This window comes from Cucurbita pepo, chromosome 1 (assembly GCF_057944985.1).
Source record: "Cucurbita pepo subsp. pepo isolate OVF chromosome 1, ASM5794498v1, whole genome shotgun sequence".
NCBI lineage: Eukaryota > Viridiplantae > Streptophyta > Magnoliopsida > Cucurbitales > Cucurbitaceae > Cucurbita > Cucurbita pepo.
In genome coordinates this window covers 6611374-6630436 of record NC_141798.1, presented here as the reverse complement: position 1 = coordinate 6630436, position 19063 = coordinate 6611374, and the positions used below count along the sequence as shown (strand labels likewise).

The 19063-nt window shown below is 35.5% G+C and overlaps 2 protein-coding genes across 2 annotated transcripts; one reads left to right on the top strand and one right to left on the bottom strand.

The window, feature by feature from the left end:
• The first annotated feature begins 7760 nt into the window (after positions 1 to 7760).
• ATATH8 (Protein kinase superfamily protein) lies at positions 7761 to 15971 on the top strand. The gene is made up of 16 exons (XM_087126569.1): positions 7761 to 8229; positions 9590 to 9765; positions 10093 to 10252; positions 10386 to 10438; positions 10682 to 10825; positions 10920 to 11024; positions 11105 to 11230; positions 11310 to 11501; positions 11586 to 11692; positions 11766 to 11928; positions 12055 to 12120; positions 13152 to 13245; positions 13598 to 13710; positions 14430 to 14500; positions 14968 to 15121; positions 15213 to 15971. Exons 1-16 carry the CDS (start codon positions 7908 to 7910, stop codon positions 15651 to 15653), a joined length of 2487 nt encoding a protein of 828 aa, XP_086982695.1. The 5' UTR covers positions 7761 to 7907; the 3' UTR covers positions 15654 to 15971.
• A 389-nt stretch (positions 15972 to 16360) lies between these two features.
• On the bottom strand, positions 16361 to 19014 carry LOC111789687 (uncharacterized). The gene is made up of 6 exons (XM_023670342.2): positions 18620 to 19014; positions 18337 to 18364; positions 17359 to 17589; positions 17115 to 17178; positions 16969 to 17034; positions 16361 to 16807 (listed from the first exon to the last, which is right to left on the bottom strand). The coding sequence occupies exons 1-6, from the start codon at positions 18742 to 18744 to the stop codon at positions 16752 to 16754; spliced, it is 570 nt and encodes a 189-aa protein (XP_023526110.2). The 5' UTR covers positions 18745 to 19014; the 3' UTR covers positions 16361 to 16751.
• Positions 19015 to 19063: the final 49 nt, after the last annotated feature.

Genomic DNA, 19063 nt, shown 5'->3' with positions numbered 1-19063 from the left:
CTAAAGATTCTTTTGCAGACATTGACTCTTCATTGAAACAATACACACTGATTTCATTACAAATTAAAACATGTTTTTTTTCTGACCCAAAATCACCATTTGTTCATATATCCAATCTCTTCAATTCAAACCCAATGAATTGGTAATCTTGAAATTTTTTAGTTAGAATTATAAATTTCGAGTTTCGTTTGGTTTTTTTGTAGTGTAGTTTTAGGGTTTTACAAATTCCCGATCACATCACTAAATTTTGTTTTTCTATAGCAAAGCTCGTACGAAATGTCGACATGACATGTTCACCACTAGTAGATATTGTCCGCTTTTGCCCGTTATATCATCAACCTCACGATTTTAAAACGCGTCTGCTAGTAAAAGATTTCAAATCCACCCCATTGGGAGTCCATCGTCCTCGTTGACATACCGTCCAATGTCTAGCTCTGATACCATTTTTAACAACCCAAGTCCACCACTATAAAATATTGTCCGTTTTGACCCGTTATGTATCGTCATCAGCTTCCGTTGTTAGGGAGAGGTTTCTACACCTTTATCAAATATGTTTCGTTCCTCTCTCCAACTGATATGGGATCTCATATTCTATGAACTAACTAATAGTGGATTTGCAACGTCAAACCACTGAAAATTCTAACGATAATTTTACACTTATGGCTTCGTAACCTAACAAATGTGACGTATAGTTTAGAAAGTGGACTTATTCCTCATAAAATTTTAAATTATAGATCTATATGATTCGATCAAGAACGACTATAAATCAAACGTTGAATTATAAATTTCTAAAATTCGAAAGAAAACAAGTGGAAATCTCTGTCGTCCCCTAAAATTTTATAAAATAAAACAATAAAGAATGTGATTGAAATAAAAATTATAGAAAATTAATTATTAAAAAAAAAAAAAGTGACGTGGATTGAAAGAAAAGATGGTGGTGGATGGATACTTTATGGTATTTTCCATATTTCCCCCATTTTTTAATGGTTTAATTGAGATTTGAAAGCATAAAATAAATGCAAATGAGGAATCATATGTGTTTCCAAACACTCCAAGACAAAATAAGATTCACAATACAAAAGCATATCAACCCTTTCTTATCTTACCAACTTACTTAACCCCCTCTTTCTCGAGATTTGCTCGGGACAGTTAAATCAATGTACTTAACGTTTTTAAAACAAAGTAGAAGTTATAACACGTATTTCGACGATGAATCGATCTGATGATTAATAGGGAAAAGAACAGTTGTGTTTGGCAAATTTTCCTTTTAGTTTCAGGGGTATGTGACGACTCGAGGGCCCAAACCCTAAATAACTCCCTCTTTGTTTCCCAAACGGGGATGCCCGTTGTCTACGCCAGCTCGATGATCTATGCATGATCACGATGTTTTTCCCGATCTAAAACGGTTAAAGTAGGTGATAGCTAATGTGTGGGTAGGGAGAGTGTTGTTAGAGGCAAAATATGGGGTGAAATTTGAACCCCACAAAGCTCCCATTTTTACATTGTTTCTGTTAGACGAACACGACTCTCCACAATGGTATGATATTGTCCACTTTGAGCATAAGCTCTCATGGCTTTGCTTTGGGCTTCCCAAAAGGCCTCATGCCAATGGAGTTAGCATTCCTCACTTATAAACCCATGATCATTCCTTAAATTAGTCGATGTGGGACTTCCATCATCCAACACCTCCCCTCGAACAAAGTGCGCCTCCCCTTAATCGAGGCTCGACTCCTTTGGAGTCTTAGTCATTTTTGACTGCCTTCGAGGAGGGGCTTGACTCCTTTTCTTTAGGAGTTCTTTGTTCGATATTTGAGGATTTGAGGATTTACCAATTTATTGGCACGACTAAGTTTAGGGCATGGCTCTGATACCATGTTAGACGAACACGACTCTCCACAATGGTATGATATTGTCCACTTTGAGCATAAGCTCTCATGGCTTTGCTTTGGGCTTCCCAAAAGGCCTCATGCCAATGGAGTTAGCATTCCTCACTTATAAACCCATGATCATTCCCTAAATTAGTCGATGTGGGACTTCCATCATCCAACAGTTTCCACCACAAAAACCCCACCATTCATTAAGCTTCCTTAATTCCCTATGTTTAGCCCTCTTGTTTTCTCCCTCTCTTTCCCTTCTTCCTTGTGGATATATATACCTTCCCTTCTTCCTCTCCTCACCCCTTCTCAATTTTCACATCTCTCTCTCTCTCTCTCACTCACTCTCTCTAGGATCATGTTCTTCCATCGAGGCTCTCTTTTACGAGTCTCGTGTTGTTTCTTTTAGAATCTCGGTTCTCGATTACTGGGTAGAGGTTCAAATTCACGATCTCTTACTAGAATTAGAGATATCTTAATTACTGGGTTATGTTCGATTATCTTAACATACGAGTTCTTATTAGAATTGGAGGTATTTTAACTACTGGGTTATGTTCGAATTATCGTTTCCTCCCTCGAGGACTTCGTTCTCGAAAAAAAATCTCATGCAAAAAGCTCGTATCATTCTGATTTGAGAAACGCTCGTGTTTACTACATGCCTGGCTCCCTGTATGCCATTTGTAGAGCTCATCCGACTCTCCGATGGGCCTCCGCAGATGGCGTATGAGGAGCCATGCATATACCTAATTTCACCTTCCTCACTCCATTCTTTCATTAGGGTTTCATCAAACCCACCAAAAAAAAATTAGGGTTTTGGTCAAATTTTGAGGGTTAAAAGTAAAAAGTGTTTCTTTTGAGGGATTATTTGTTAATAACACAAATTTTGCAGGAAAACCCAGAAGTTACTGCAGAGAAGAACAAAGAAGAAGAAGAAGAACGCAAATCTAACCGTGGGATCTATTGGCCAAATCGACGGTAAAATTTTGTAACTTTTTTTTTTTTTTTTTTTTTTTTTGTAGAGAGATAAAAAAATGAAAAGAGTTTTGTTATGAACTGACACACGCCATAGAAGTTAGAAAATCTGTGTGTTTTTCTGTTCATCGGCCACCGTTCATCTCATCTCATCGCACGCTTATATTATATCTCAATATTTTTTGTGTTACATTTTAATAAATCTCTTACATTATGGTTTAAGGTAAAAAATTTCATTTTTTACGGGCCGAGCGAAGTGGAGATTCTAGCATTTGATCGTGCTTTAATGAATTGAGTTGCCTCCGAGAGTTAGAGGACTTTGTCTAGTTTTAATTTTTTTAGTTCATCATATTGTAAAGAAATTCGAATCTCTGACCTCTCGATAAAAAATATATGTTTTTATTATATTTAATATTATTAACGAAATGGTGACGTGGGATGTTCATCGATGCTTTACCATATGATATCCAATGGGGGTATGTGTCGATATAAACTTTAGGTTATATTTTTATTTTAGTTTATGTCGTTGATATTGCCAATAGAATAATAATAAGGTGACATGATTATTTTGATTACGTACCGAGCAGTTTAATTATTTTATACCTTGAACTTATCTGAAGTTATCAAATAGATATATGTTAAATCAGTATCTCGTTATTATTTTAATGATATAATTTATCTCAATGGACGTAAAATATGTATTATCGACCAAAATATTAAAGTTTCGAATTATCTAACCTACCATACGGTCATTTGACACTATGAATATCATGAAAACTTTACCGTTTCAAATTTTAACGAAGGATTTGAACATTTTAAAAGACTAAATTAAACTATGTTCACAACGTAGATGCTTACGGCTACAGTTCAAGGTGGTTACTTATGAAAGGATATATCTATCTATATATAAACGCTTCCTATCATTAATTCATAATGATTTATATCTATAGTTTGATGGCTCCCACATGTCTGAATTAATGCACGGTTTTATCAGGTGATTGTCTTTGTTGGAGTAAATTTTCTTATCTGACATTTCAACTCGAACAATTATATCTATTTCGAAAAAAATGACAAAATAAAAATTAGCTTTCTTTCTTTTTACCGAACAGTTTGTCAATAGTACATTACAAATAATTAGGCATAAAGGTGTTTTTTTAAAAAAAAAAAAAAAAATTATTGCGTATTAGTTACAGTATTCCACGGTAGGATCGTCTTATTTCATATCCTCTGTTAAATTAACCGGTAACTAACATGAACCGCAAAATAAAATTTATAAAAAATATGTATCAATATCTCTCCTAATATTTATGTGATTAGACTTCATGTTACGGTTACGAAAAACTTTAAATTTTTATTATTTTAAGAAATTCTCGAGCTCGTGGTAAGTAATTTATTAATATTATATTTTATTGAAAAATAGGTGGAAATCCTTAATGAAATAAAATTAAAAGATTAATAATAATAATGGATGAAGGGATAATGTAATGTGTTATGTTTTTTTAAGACAAAAGAGATGAGAAGACAAATTTCTGCGAATTTGGACATAAAGTTAACCGACACACAGGCTGTAGAGTCCAATGGAAACAGGTTGCCGATAGGGAGAGAGAAAAATAATAATTAAAATAAATAAATTATTTAACGAAAAAATAAAATAAAATAAAAATGTTTTTTATTTGTCTCATTAACAACCTGTTTTTTTTGTCATTTTATTAACTTATTCTTTGGTCTACTTAATGTTTTCAAGCATAATTGGATTTTACCCGATGCCCACACATTTTCTGTTTTTTACTTCCAAAATTAAAAATTAAAAAGTAATTTTTTTCAATTTTTTACTATTTTTTTAATAATAATAATAATATAAAAATAAACCGTTCGTTATTAACCATGTTTGAAACTTAAAAAGATAAATAAATAATTTATTATTAATAAATATTAATTTATACCCTGGAGGGTTGTATAAATTAAAATGGGTGAATTTAGAACATTAATTTATTTATTCAATTTAAAATAAATTCAAAAGCACTCAAATAAAATTCTTAATTCTCCAAAAATATGTTGGAGCATTAAGAAAACTTTCGGTAAAGAAAAAAATTAGTTTTTTTTTTTTTTTTTTTTTTTTCATATTTTAATGTCTAATTAGCGTTAAATTCCGTCTATAAATTGTTTTTGAATTTTCAAAATTATAAATTTAATTTTTGTATTTTCAATTACTAGAAACCTTTTGTTACCAGTGACACAAACAATATCTATTAATAATGAATTTGTGTTGTTACAAATGGTATCAGAGCTGGACACCGAGCGATGTGCCAACGAGAATGTTTGGTCTCTACGGGAGTTGATTGTGAAATCTCATATCGGTTGGAGAGGAGAACAAAACATCATTCTTTATAAAAAAACATCAGGAGACTGATGACGATACAATATAAGCACAATATTAAACATAAAATTAAAAATTAAAAATTAAAAATCTATTAAACATAAAATTTTAAAATTTGAACTAAAATTTTGAGAATTTAGTATAAAAGAGTGTCTAAAGCAATGGGTATGAGTTGGTTATATGTTGTTATGCGAATGACTGCAAGGGTAAGCAAAGCGTGGGTGTGATACTGATAGGAGAGGTAGGGCGAAGCACACACGTCTGCCCAGGGCTGAGCCCGCACAGAAAAAGGGAACGCTATACGTGAAAGTGAGAGGTCATGATATCATTACATACGCCTTTAACTGCCGGATAGATATTCATACCAAAAACAAAACAATATGGTTCAAAATCTGTTTGAAACGACTTTTTAATTGAATTTGAGAAATTTTACGTATTGAAATTATTATAGTGAGGTAGGGTTTGTAATTTTTCTGAAAATTTATTAATTACATTGGGATGAATTCGCCAATAATTTCTTGTATAGTAAGAGAATTTCTCTCATCTTCTCTCCCCGACACACCCAAGAAAAGGAGAGGTCAAAGACGGAATCTAATCTCTTCTTTCTTTTTGTTTTTGTTGCTCGCTAAAGGACGAAGGAGATAGAATAATGGTCGAGCGAATACCAAAAGAAAAAAAGTGCAATTCCCTTTTCTTTTCATCCACCGTCGTGTCAGTGACAGAATTTAAACTTCTAATCTCTTGATTGATACTCAACTTATGAGATCACAGACCAAAACATTTCTTATAAAAATCTCCCTTACTGTGGAGCGGGCGACAATAATTAAAAAAATTATATAATTTAAAAAAAAATCAGTAATTTACCCTGATTGGATGGTTTTGTACAGAATTTTTGGGGAATCTTTCTCATCCTCCTCATGGAGATGGACCACAGCAGAGGGGATGGTGTTTTGGTTTTGGTTTTAGTGGTTAGTGTGTTTTTGTGGGGTTGTCTTGTGGCATTCAAATTGGGGTGCCAGTGTCAGCTTCACAGAATGGAATATATGTATATAAATAGACCTATATTACACAATATATATATATATATATACATCATATATCATATATTATATAGTTTATGTCGAAACTTATATATGTATGTATATATAAATAACATATATTATACAGTCAAAGCATAGTCAAATATATGTAACACATCAAGCACACTGCCCTGACCCTATCTCATCTCATCTACCCTCCCTCTCTAGTCTCTTTCTTTCTTTCCTTTTCTCTTTCCAACAATATTTACCCGAGTCACTTATCCTTAAATCTGTCATTAAAATTTTGACGGTCGAGAATGAAAAAAATTTATATCGTTTTCTCTCTTTCACTTTTTCTTTTTTTAGTTTCATAATATGTCGTGGGAGAGATTCAGAGATTCAAATTTCTAACTGTTAAGTCCGTTGGATGATCATGAGTTTATAATCAAAGAATATTATCTCCATTGGTGTGAGAGATTTTGGAGAACCCCAAAGCAAAGCTACACGAGCTTATGCTCAAATTGGACAATATTGTCATTATGAGAGTAGTATTCATCTAAAATGGTATCAGAGTCATGCCCTGATGGTTTATTAATAGTTCATTTGTTGTTTTTTTTTTAATAAAATGTTTATTAATCACAGTGGATAGATGCAATTCCGGTCCATTGGGCCTTAACAAACATGCCGGCCCAATATCTTTTTAGCTTAGAATTGAACAATAATAATAATAAATTAACTTTAGGGACATATATTAATAATAAATTAATTTTAGGGACATATATTTAACTTTTATTTTCCTCCTTTTTTTAATATAATTTTGGTAATTTTTCAATTTTGACTTACTCAATATTTTTTAATATATTAATAATAAATTAATTTTAGGGACATATATTTAACTTTTCTTTTTCCTTTTTTTAATATAATTTTGGTAATTTTTCAATTTTGACTTACTAAATATTTTTTAAAATTCACCGTGCATGGATTAATTTTAAAATAAGAGGAATATTTTAGAAATCTAGCCATTATCTATTGGGATTTTGGTGGTTGGCTCCTTTGTCATCAAGTCACTAACTTCTTTAACCATCAAATATTAGGCCGATGTAACCATTATCCATTCGGGTTTCGGTCGTCGGCTCCTTTGTCATCAAGTCACCAACTTCTTTGACCATCCAATATTAGCCCGATGTTAGCCTCCATACATGATCTTAGACTTGCGAAAGTTCGAGAATTATTTAGATATATTTTTTATTTTTTATTTTTTTGTTATGTGATATAGTGGATTACAAAAGATAAGATAAATCTTCAAGATAAGCTAACGAGATAAAAGAATGGTCAACCATGGACCCAAAGTTTGTGGGGTGGAATCTCTAGGTCAAACTTAAAAAAAGTCAAATCAGATTAGATCGGGAGTGAAATCTAGCTGATAATCCAGCCACGACTAAGTTGTACACTAGAACTGGACACAGGCGATCGCGGCTCCTCAACAATCTACCACAGCCACAGAAGGCGATTACAGTATGAACACATTGTACTATGCTTCAGACTCCGTTTCAACTTTCAACCGCCATTCTTCGTTTCAATTCATTTCCAAAGCCCTCTCAGAATTCCCGATTGAAATTCCTGCTTACAAGATTTTAGCTACCGGCTCATCTTACTCCGTCGTCAATGGCGGCAATGGCGATGGCGGCATCTTCATCGTTTTGCCGACCTCTGCCTGAATTAGCCTCGGGGCGGGCCAGGAATCCGGCGTTGCTGAATAGGAGGAGGCCACGAGTTGTGGCGAATTGGGGGCATTTCGGGGATGTGGTTCGCAAGGATGTGGAGTTTATAAAGGTTGGATTGAACAGAGGGATTCGGTGGGCGAATGATGCTTTTCGAATTCCGCAGGTTTCGAAGACCGTCGACGATCTTTTATGGCTTCGCAACATTGAGGATCCTCAAGCTGTTAATCTTCCGACTCCTTCTCCGCCGCAACCTTCGTATCCAGGTTTTGCTTTCTGTGCCCTGTTCTTCAGATTGACGATGTTTTCAATTTTACCTAGAGAAAGCATTTGGTTATTATCTATAGGGATATGAAACGATGCTTAGCTCATTTGTAAACCAGCTGATTGATCGATTAACGTATAATTGTGGAATTTTCATTTGCCTGACCTCATCCGTAATGGCATTCTCAATTGATAAACGTAGCTATGCAAGATTTTGTGGACGGAGCCTATGATAAATTTGCACCGGTGGGTTCAATTAGTAAACAAGAAAACAAGATACAAAGAAACATTCATAACAAAGCACTAGTCTAATGCTATATGCGTTTGACTAAGACTCACAACAGAGATGGAATTTTTAAATGGAGAAATGTTTTGAGCGTTTGGAACTATAAGCAAGTATGAAAGATTCAAAATTACACAACAAAGGTTCAATTATTTGTTCACTTTGAAAATGCAACTAACAAAATAGCAGCGCTTGGAGCTGGGTTGGCTTTGGTTAAGTGGTGTGAACAACACTAGGGTTAGGTAAGATGTAACGGCCCAAGTCCACTGCTAGCAGATTGTTCTCTTTGGGCTTTCTCTTAAGGTTTTTAAAATGTGTCTGCTAAGGAGAGGTTTCCACACTCTCATAAAGCATGCTTCGTTCCCCTCTCCATCCGATGTGGGATCTCACAATCCATCCTCATTCGGGGCCCAGCATCCTCGCTGACACTCGTTCCCCTCTCCAATTGATGTGGGATCTCTTAATCCACCCCCCATTCGGGACCCAATGTCTTGGTTGGCACACCGCCCGGTGTCAACCCCTTCGAGGTTCAACATCCTTGCTAGCACGCCACCAAGTGTTTGGCTCTGATACCATTTGTAACGGCTCAAACCCACCGCTAACAAATATTGTCCTTTTTGGGCTTTCCCTTTTGGGCTCCCTTCAAAGTTTTTAAAACGCGTCTACTAGGGAGAGGTTTCCACACCCTTATAAAGAATACTTTGTTCCCCTCTCCAACCGATGTGGAATCTCACATAAGATGAGGGGAGAGCATGCATAAGCAATCTAGAACGTTGTAATTTTACTTGAGAACTGGTCCATATTTTGTTGAATGAAATAAGTAATTAAACTAAAGAGGCAAAAAAACAATAAATAATCTTCATTTAAGTAAACTATTAATATTGACTTATTGGGTACTTAATGCAAACCAAGCTCCACACCTCAGGAAAAATAACTTGGCTTCTCAAACTTAACTTAACAATCCTAGGAGAGTCAATCATTTCATTCCTACATGCTAGCATGTTTACCATCCATATCCCATTTTTATTGTAAATAATGTTCGTTGTTACTTATATATGAACATACCATTCTGTATGCAGAACTCTCTGGTGTAGATTTGTTCATGGCTGATCTTAAAGCCTTAGAAGCATATACCGTTTATTATTATTCTCTATCTAAAATTTGGACAAAACCACTTCCTGAGGTCTATGATCCACAAAGTGTTGCTGAATATTTCGGTTGCAGGCCTCATGTCGTGGGCCTTCGATTGCTAGAGGTATTTTTTAATCTCACGTATATCATGTCTGTGTTGGTTTATTCGCTTCATTTGTTTCTGTGTGAATTACATTTAGCTGTTCGGGAATTGAGGACAAAATGTGTTAAGAGAGATCTTGAACTAAGAAATAGATTCTAGAAGCTAAACTAAAAAAAAGATATCCTAAGCAATTTCAATAATCGGGTTCATTAATATTCTTGAGAAAAACTAAAATCTGTTTCCTTAGAAAATAATGAGCTTGGTTTTAGTTCAATCCTGAATTAGCCATTATACCTGAAATTGGATGAACTAGATGTTTATTGCATTTGCCACGTTTTCTATTGGAAGGTATTTTCCTCCTTTGCTACTGCAGCAATAAGGATTCGAATGTCTAGAGTTCAAAAGTTTCTGGGGCCAGGCTTAGATGGAGAAAACGATGAATCAAAATCCAAATTTGGGTCGGTGCTCAAGGAAACCCTCTTAAACTTGGGCCCTACTTTCATCAAAGGTCTGTAACCCCAAGTCAGTATCTTCTAAGTTCCATTTTTCACATGAAGCGTGGCATTTGTTCCTGCAAACCACGTTATGGTTTTATCCAGACCGAAAATAATTGGTATGCTAACGTTGCCACTCTAATGCAGTTGGTCAGTCCCTTTCTACAAGACCCGATATCATTGGTAGTGAAATTTCAAAGGTTAGACAAAATATTCTTTCTTATATCTCATCAAATTACTTTTATCGAATATCACAGAATCTAGATTTGTTTTTTTCATCCTTTCAGTATTTTCTGAATGACATTTATTGGAATTTTGATATTCATTAGTGTTTTCGTGCATGATCTTCTGTTGACTTATTCTCTTGTTGTTCATTCAAAGTAAAATGTAATGACTAGTTTGTTATTTGTTTCTTTGTCTTGTATTTTATATTCTAATTGCAGGCTTTGTCTGAGCTACATGATCAAATTCCTCCTTTTCCCAGGACCATTGCTATGAAAATTATTGAGGAAGAATTAGGTTCTCCAATAGAATCGTTTTTCAGCGACATCTCTGAAGAACCTGTGGCTGCAGCATCTTTTGGTCAGGTGTCTTTGTATTGGCAAAAAAATTCCACTTGTAAATGCTTGTTCACATTTCAATATGGGGGTTGCTTAAACATTGAGCGTTTTAAACATATAGGTCTATCGTGGAAGTACACTCGATGGCATTAGTGTGGCTGTGAAGGTTCAACGCCCTAATATGCTTCATGTGGTCGTGCGTGATGTCTATATTCTTCGACTTGGGGTATATATTGTCCTTCAATGGTGTATAATTGTCTTCATATACATTTATATAACTTGCTTTAATATAAATGATTTTTTCAGCTTGGATTCTTGCAAAAGATAGCAAAGAGAAAAAGCGACCTTCGATTGTATGCTGATGAACTAGGGAAAGGTTTGCTTGGGGAATTGGATTATAATTTAGAGGCCACCAATGCAACAGAGTTTTGGGTAGGCACTTCCTTCCCTGTTGTTCATCTCTCAGATATGCTAATAACATTATATCAAACGGTTTTTACTGCTTGTGCAGGAAACTCATTCCCATTTCTCATTTATACATGTGCCCAAAGTTTTCAGACATTTAAGCCGAAGGAGAGTCTTGACTATGGAGTGGATTTCTGGTGATAGTCCAACTGATTTACTCACTATATCTACTGAGAAAACAAGCTCAGCGTATTCAGAGAGGCAAAAAGTTGACGCCAAAAGGCGTCTTCTGGATCTGGTGTGTTGAATTTGCATTGCACAAACTATTTTGTGTTACTGGTGTAAAATTAATTAATAGGTTATTATACATTGTTTCTTCCAGGTTAACAAAGGAGTTGAGGCAACATTAGTCCAGCTTCTCGATACTGGATTACTTCATGCCGATCCACACCCCGGAAACTTGCGTTACATACCTTCAGGACAAATAGGGTAATTTTCATGCCTGACAACGTAAGTATAGAATGTTTTCTATTGAAGATTCATTAACGTTTTATCCTGACAGGTTTCTAGACTTCGGTTTACTTTGTCGGATGGAGGAGAAGCATCAATTAGCAATGCTTGCGTCGATTGTTCACATTGTAAATGGGGATTGGGCTAACCTTGTTCAAGCTCTTGCTGAAATGGATGTTGTGAGGCCAGGGACTAATTTACGACGTGTTACCTTGGTATCATATTTGCATCTCCACTCATTATGATTACTGCTGTTTGGTTAAGATAAAACCAATTTCTTTTCCCAGATAAGAATCTCAGCCCTCTGCGTGTAATTTGACCAGTGACTGATCATGTTTCAGGATTTGGAATATGCCTTGGGAGAATTAGAATTTAAAGATGGAATTCCTGATGTAAAGTTCAGTAAGGTAAGATTGAGTGAGTACTTGCTAGTTGTTCTTTGGAACGTGTCATAAGATCTTGACAGCAATACTGCGTGTTAGTGTTATGGTTTTAGCTTGACAGCAATATTGTGTGTTAGTGTTATGGTTTTAGCTTGATGTTGAATTCTTGGAGGAGATGAGTAGAATTAACCAAATGAAATTTGAAACCAGAAGTTCAAGTATAGCTTTTTATTCAATGCCAATGGTTATTTTGATTTATATCCTTGGTAATTAGCTTTCGTGTAACATGCTATGGTCTCAACACCCTTACGAAGTAGTGATGAGTTTCACGGGCCTAGGTAGGTGGCCACTATGGCTTAAACCCATTCCTTCTTAGTTCTTATGTAGTTGGGTCAGGCGAATGTCCTCTGAGATTAGTCAAGGTGCACACAAGCTAGTTCGAATATTCACGAGTATAAAAAAGTAATAATTAGGGATTGCAAGCTTTGATTGTAATTGCACCACTATTGAAGGAAAAACTATTGCTTGCAAGTTTTAGAGGTCATCAAATGAGTGGTACTAATCTCTCAGCGCTCGGTTAATGCATGTGCTTGATTTCATTCTTGAATCTAATGATCAATAAGGGTCATGAGATAAATAGAGGGCTTAAACGAATTGAGTTCGTATCATGGTGGCCAAGTACCTAAGATTTAATATCCTATGAGTTTTCTTGGCAATCAAATGAGGGGTCATGTAGTTGTTCCAAGAGATTCGACGAGGTGTGCACAAACTGACCCAAACACGTACGGATATCAACAAAATAAAAAATAAAAAACGTTCTTGGATTTTATTATAAATAACTTTCTTCTGCAAGTGAACTAGTGTAAATTCTGAATAAGCATATATTGTATTACTCTTATTCATCTTATAACTGCAATGTCTTATAGTATCGTGTTATTTCTCCCAGATATAAGGTCATCATTGTTAAACATGCACTTTATTTTGTGCATTCGAGCTTAGCAAACGTTAGCTTCATATTTATTTGTGGCTGAACCCTGGTGACTACTTCCATTTAGGTTCTTGGCAAAATCTGGTCTATAGCCCTCAAGTATCAGTTCCGCATGCCTCCATACTATACACTAATGCTACGGTCTCTTGCCTCCTTGGAAGGTTAGCTATTACATACCATTTCTTGAATCGATTTTGCTTTTAGATAAAAGTATTTCTAGTAATGTTTATGCATAATTTCTCAAGGCTATAACAAGAAGGGTTCATTTCACCCTTAATGAATGGAACTTCAATATTATAATATAGCGTGCCAGGAGGTTAAAAAATACCGATACTATACGACAAGTCTCATGCTCACATATCGTGAAGAAAAAAAGTTTTCATGTTCATACATTTTACGAATGATTGATAACATTTGAAGGCCCTCATTTCCATCTTTCCCATAATTTATATGATGACCATCGGACTTCTTCATTTTAATGTTCAAATTTCATTCTTCTTTTCATATCCTCAGGTCTGGCACTAGCGGCAGATAAAGATTTCAAGACATTTGAAGCTGCATTTCCTTATGTAGTTCAGAAACTTCTTACTGAAAATTCCATCCCTACCCGGAAGATATTACATTCGGTATTCCACGCTCTAAAACTTCAATAATAACTCAGGCTTATGACTTTTAACTCCGTTGATATTTTTTGATGATAGTGATATTTTATAAGTTATAATAGTGATTGGACTGCATTAGCTGTAGAGCTGGAATATCTAATATACTTCGTCATTCGTACTGTTTTAATTCTTGTATTATCGTTTTCGTACGAGTATTCCAATTTTTCTCACTGTTGCATCATTTATATTTGCTTCCCACTATTCATTGTGCAATTCGTCAATTCAGCATAAGCAATTGAAGTTGTAGTTGTTCTTTGAATTCAGAAACTTCGTCAATTCAGAAACTTCTTACTGAAAATTCCATTCCTACCCGGAAGATATTACATTCGGTATTCCACGCTCTAAGAACTTCAATAATAACTCAGGCTTATGACTTTTAACTCCGTTGATATTTTTTGATGATAGTGATATTTTATAAGTTATAATAGTGATTGGACTGCATTAGCTGTAGAGCTGGAATATCTAATATACTTCGTCATTCGTACTGTTTTAATTCTTGTATTATCGTTTTCGTACGAGTATTCCAATTTTTCTCACTGTTGCATCATTTATATTTGCTTCCCACTATTCATTGTGCAATTCGTCGATTCAGCATAAGCTATTGAAGTTGTAGTTGTTCTTTGTAGAAAATCTCAGAAGATGGCGCAGTCTTTCAACTTTCACCAATTCATTTTACCTTGTAGGTGGTCCTAAACAAAAAGAAAGAATTTCAATGGAAAAGAATTGCTCTTTTTCTCCGAGTAGGTGCAATGAGGTATGATATATTCTGTTTCATTGCGCCGTTTTTTGAATTCATAATGCTCTTCTACGCTCTCTGATATGTCGGTCATCTAATGGGGGAAGTGTTATATTTTTCCAATGTATACATAGCTACTTGTTTATACATGTGGATTAAGGAGTCGAGCCAAGAAATGGTGTTTGGGTTGACAAAACTTGTCCGATTTTTAGTTCAACAATTGCAGGGTGGAAGATTTGAACTATGGTGCTTTGATTGGTAATTAGTAATTCATCGAGCTATATCGAATTGACAGCCTATCTAAGATCATTGGAATAAGCCATGACAGTCTAGAGATGTAGAAACTTGGTGGAGATAGGGCAGTGTTTTACATCCAAAGACAGAAACTTGCTTCAAGAATACAGTCATTATGATGAACTTCATCATTTGAACTTACTAAGGACTTATTTATGAATCCAAAAGCCTTTTTATGTATTGAATTGCAGGAAAGGTTTGCAACGAATGGCAGCTCCACATAATGAGGCAGCCATTGAATATTCAACCGTTAAAGCTAACAGTGACCTTGATGTTGTAAATTTAATTACAAGGCTATTGGTATCCAAAGAAGGTGCAGTGCTTAGAAGACTTGTAATGACCGCAGTAAGTGTAACTATCAATCTTTTCTTCCTATCTTGGTTAAATAATCATGTTCTTGACCAACCGTCTGATAATGTGAATCTTGGTGAAACAGAATGGAGCTTCACTGATCCAAGCAATGGTTTCTAAAGAGGCAAAGTTCTTCCGTCAACAACTTTACACAATTGTGGCTGATATAATACACCAATGGGCACTTAGAACACTAGGACAGGGCAACCGAGCTACCGAGCTTGGTACGACGGTTAAAACAGGAATTCCATCCGACAGGAGAGGAGGGTGGAGTAGTTCACAGTTAACAACAGGCCAAATTGATTACAGTTCCTTCTTGAATGACCGGCGGATCAAATTGCTTTTCTCTAAGGTGCTCAAATCAGCTGGCAAAAAACCAATTTTAATGCTCAAGTTCTTCTGGACGTCCATCATAATTTTGGCAACAGCTTCTGCAATGGCTTGTCACCGGACTGTTGTGTCCTTGTCTGAACTCTATTTGGGTCCCATATCACTTGCTCCCAAGCGATACGCAGTTCCTGCATGATGTCGTTTGTGAAGCACGTATGGTAAGAACTCTGCTTAAACCAAGCTACTTGCACTTGCGAACCAGAAAAAAGATTGCATCATATTTTTGGGATATTAAGGATGACTTTTCGTGCACCAGGCGCTGTATGTATTAGAGACTTCGACGCATCAAATAGAGAGCATATAACATGTATAGTATTCGCGGTTATTGTTAGAAGCTTTGGCATTTGATCGATGGATTATGTTCTTGAATGTTTATAAAAATGTGGATTTTGTTCTCAAATGTCAATAATTAACAAAAACACTAGAAAGTAACATCAAATTGTACATTCCTCAATTATTGTCATCGTTTTCTTTCCTTGTTCGTTCTTTACATTCTCCATGAGCAGCCAACAAACGAAAATAATGATCGAATAGAAGTTCCATCTCGAATATAATTAGATACATGTTTAGAAGTTCCATCTCGAAAAGAAGTTCTTTACACTCGAGTTGGATTCTAATCACACTAGTTGGCTCCCCATGAATATGCCTTCTTTTTCAGGATCAACACTTCCATCTAAGTTATTGTCCCAACTTAAAACCAAATCATATTACCATTGTTTTCTTTTTTTTGTTCCTTTTTCCTTCATGCTCGATGCAAATCGACTAGAATTGTAGATAACGAAAATGAGGCAAACATTAGAAAATAGACAAAATAATTAATATATATATACACACACACTAGGAAATAGAAAAACAAATGAAATAAAAAACGAGAAATGAGAAACGAGAAAATGAATACAATTTTTTAGGAAAATCAGATAACATAAAGTTCTCGATCCATCACCGTCTCGAGTTGAAGAGAATATGGCTTATAGTATCAAATAGCACAAGAGTATGCTTCATATTTTGTAAAATATTACTATTACCTAGCAATTAATTACAGAAGAGTGGAATTAGCTCTACGTGAAATTCATTCTCCCAATACAGCAGAGTTCATGTCACTATCTATAATCTCTATTTTTCTCTCTATGTTATGAAGTCTGAGACCTTTTTTTTATCTCGGAGCTTTACAGTAATTGTATGGCAACAGACGATATGGTGTCAATCTTTTGTTCTCTACTCGGGCTTTTTGAAATCAGCCGTCTAAGGCTGCACTAGAAAAATACTGTTTGTACACCATCTTTCTGTAATCTAGAGAAGAGAACAAGAAAATTGGTAAACGGCTTAGATATATGCCATTCTTACTCCATGTTTATCATGAAAAGAGAATCAAAGGAAGAAGTTAAAGCTTATATTTTTAGAAGTAATCAGACAAAATAAGAGTTTTTGGGAGATAGGGGCTTGAGTCTAACCTTCCTTGTTATTGTCATTCCACAGAGTAGCAGCATAGCTGTTGAGAGGACTCTCTGGGTTGGGCTCTGCAAGTAAACACAACTTCATAAGGGTGAGAGGATCAAGATTAGAAGATTGTCAAATTTGCAGGAAGAAACGAACAAACCTCCTAATAGGCTTTGAATAGACAAAAGAATGGTTCTACAATCGTATGCCGAAGACCACTTGTCCTATCGAAAAAAGGAAGTTACATCAGATATCAGGAGATTTGGAAATCCAACTAAATAATGAACAACGAAGGAAAACGTCAAAAAGATTTCCTAGATTCAGATTACGGGTAGTTCCCCCTTCCTATATGCAATAATCATTCAACATAGAAGCAAAAACGCCGCTGCATATTTAACCGATACCTGGAGAATGTCGAGACATATGTTGCCATATTGATCGACATTTGGATGGAAGCACAACGTCTCGAACTTAACAAGGGGTGGCTTGAAAGGATAGTCCATGGGAAAATGTAAAGAGAGTTTGTAAGACAAACCCTCATATGCAGTTCCTTTCCCACCCTCAATCGTGCCTCTCCATGTGAAAATGCCCTCACCTTCTGGAAAAGCTGATACACCAAGATCACCTCCACTCATCTATAGTAGAGAGAGCACCACCAAACAAATATGGTTAATGAACTATCCAGAAGGCAAGAAATTGTACCAATGAGAAGTGGAACTACAAAAAAAAAAAAAAAAAAAAAAAGAGTTTGAGCTCTTTTGGCTGACTTTTAGCCCTTTCGATAGGGCAGCTATCCGCATGTGTCCCAAAGTGCCGTTCATTTGGCAGCAAAACCTCATTCAACAACCAGGAATGAACTTCTTAGAAGACAACAAAACCCTGGTTTCTAACTCTTTCCAACCATTTCATTGTTTTGAATTTCAAGATGTAAATGTAACAAACATTACTATGGCATAACAAGATTTAATAGAACCAAACATTCAGCATGATGCAGCATTACAGAGAAATGTAAAGTTGAAATCCAAGACGCCATTATTTGACTAATGATCGTGCATACATGATATCAAGTAGCATAGAAGCCGCAAAACAGAATGTTAAAGTTCAGAGAACTGACGTCGGGACAAGCTAAACTTATTCTACAAGAAGATCAAGGAGTATGAATGTGGCAATGGTGCTGCAACAAAAGGGGAAGAGCAGTAATTACATATTTTCCAAATGAAAAACGATCACCAAACTCAGCAGGGAGAAACCCTAAAATTGCTTATTCTGAATGTTTCAACCAACTACGCGCCATGAATACCGACTCAAGATGACCATATAATACCTAAAATGCAAGAATCAACGAAACACCACGAGAAATGTAAAACCAAAATGAAACGTACCATCAGTGACATCAATTCCTTTTGCAGCCTGCAAGCCAAATAGAGGAAGATGTCAAAATTCCATAACTACAATCGCGATTAATAAGAATTCGTAGAGAGCTTGAATCAGAAGCCATTACAGAACAGCCAATAGCGTATTAAACACAAGAAAGTAACATCAAATCGTACATTCCTCAACTCTTGCCATCATTTTCTTTCCTTTCTTGTCCACTCTTTACATTCTCCATAATCGCGTAAACGAAACAATCAATAAACCAAAAGAATGATCAACAAGAAGTTTCACCTCTGCGAAACAGCGTTGGAATCGATAGGATTAGAAGACGCCGCAGGCTGCTTCAATGGAGAACTGGTTAGATGATGCTGTGTGATTGACGAGTTGTCGGAAGTCGGATTGGGTCTCACCTCCATTTCCACAACGATCAATAACAGAAAAAAAAAACCTCTCCAATTAGATCCAACAACGAACCAATGCACAACACCACCGTCTTAGACTCGAAATCCACCAGAAACAGCAAGAAAAATTCCAATTCGACAAGGAAATCGAGTAAAAACCACTGATACTTCACTTTCTTTCTCTGTTTTCTCGAGAAAATTCTTCAGTTCGTGGAGAAGTCGATGGAGACGTGGCCCGTAGGGATGTTATTGTCGATTGGTTGAGACATTTGTTAGATCTCATTCAATCCATTATTATTAAATTATGGAACTAACTAATTATTTAGTTCAAGTT

Excerpts from the sequence above, each read along its gene's own strand:
- LOC111789687 (XM_023670342.2), bottom strand. The coding sequence starts at position 18,744 with ATGGAGGTGAGACCCAATCCGACTTCCGACAACTCGTCAATCACACAG. Across the intron at positions 17,590-18,336 it reads AGGAATTGATGTCACTGATG|ATGAGTGGAGGTGATCTTGG; the intron begins GTACGTTTCATT and ends TCTCTACTATAG. Across the intron at positions 17,035-17,114 it reads TATTCAAAGCCTATTAGGAG|AGCCCAACCCAGAGAGTCCT; the intron begins GTTTGTTCGTTT and ends GTTTACTTGCAG.
- ATATH8 (XM_087126569.1), top strand. The coding sequence starts at position 7,908 with ATGGCGGCAATGGCGATGGCGGCATCTTCATCGTTTTGCCGACCTCTG. Across the intron at positions 11,693-11,765 it reads ATACCTTCAGGACAAATAGG|GTTTCTAGACTTCGGTTTAC; the intron begins GTAATTTTCATG and ends TTATCCTGACAG. Across the intron at positions 13,246-13,597 it reads GTCTCTTGCCTCCTTGGAAG|GTCTGGCACTAGCGGCAGAT; the intron begins GTTAGCTATTAC and ends TCATATCCTCAG.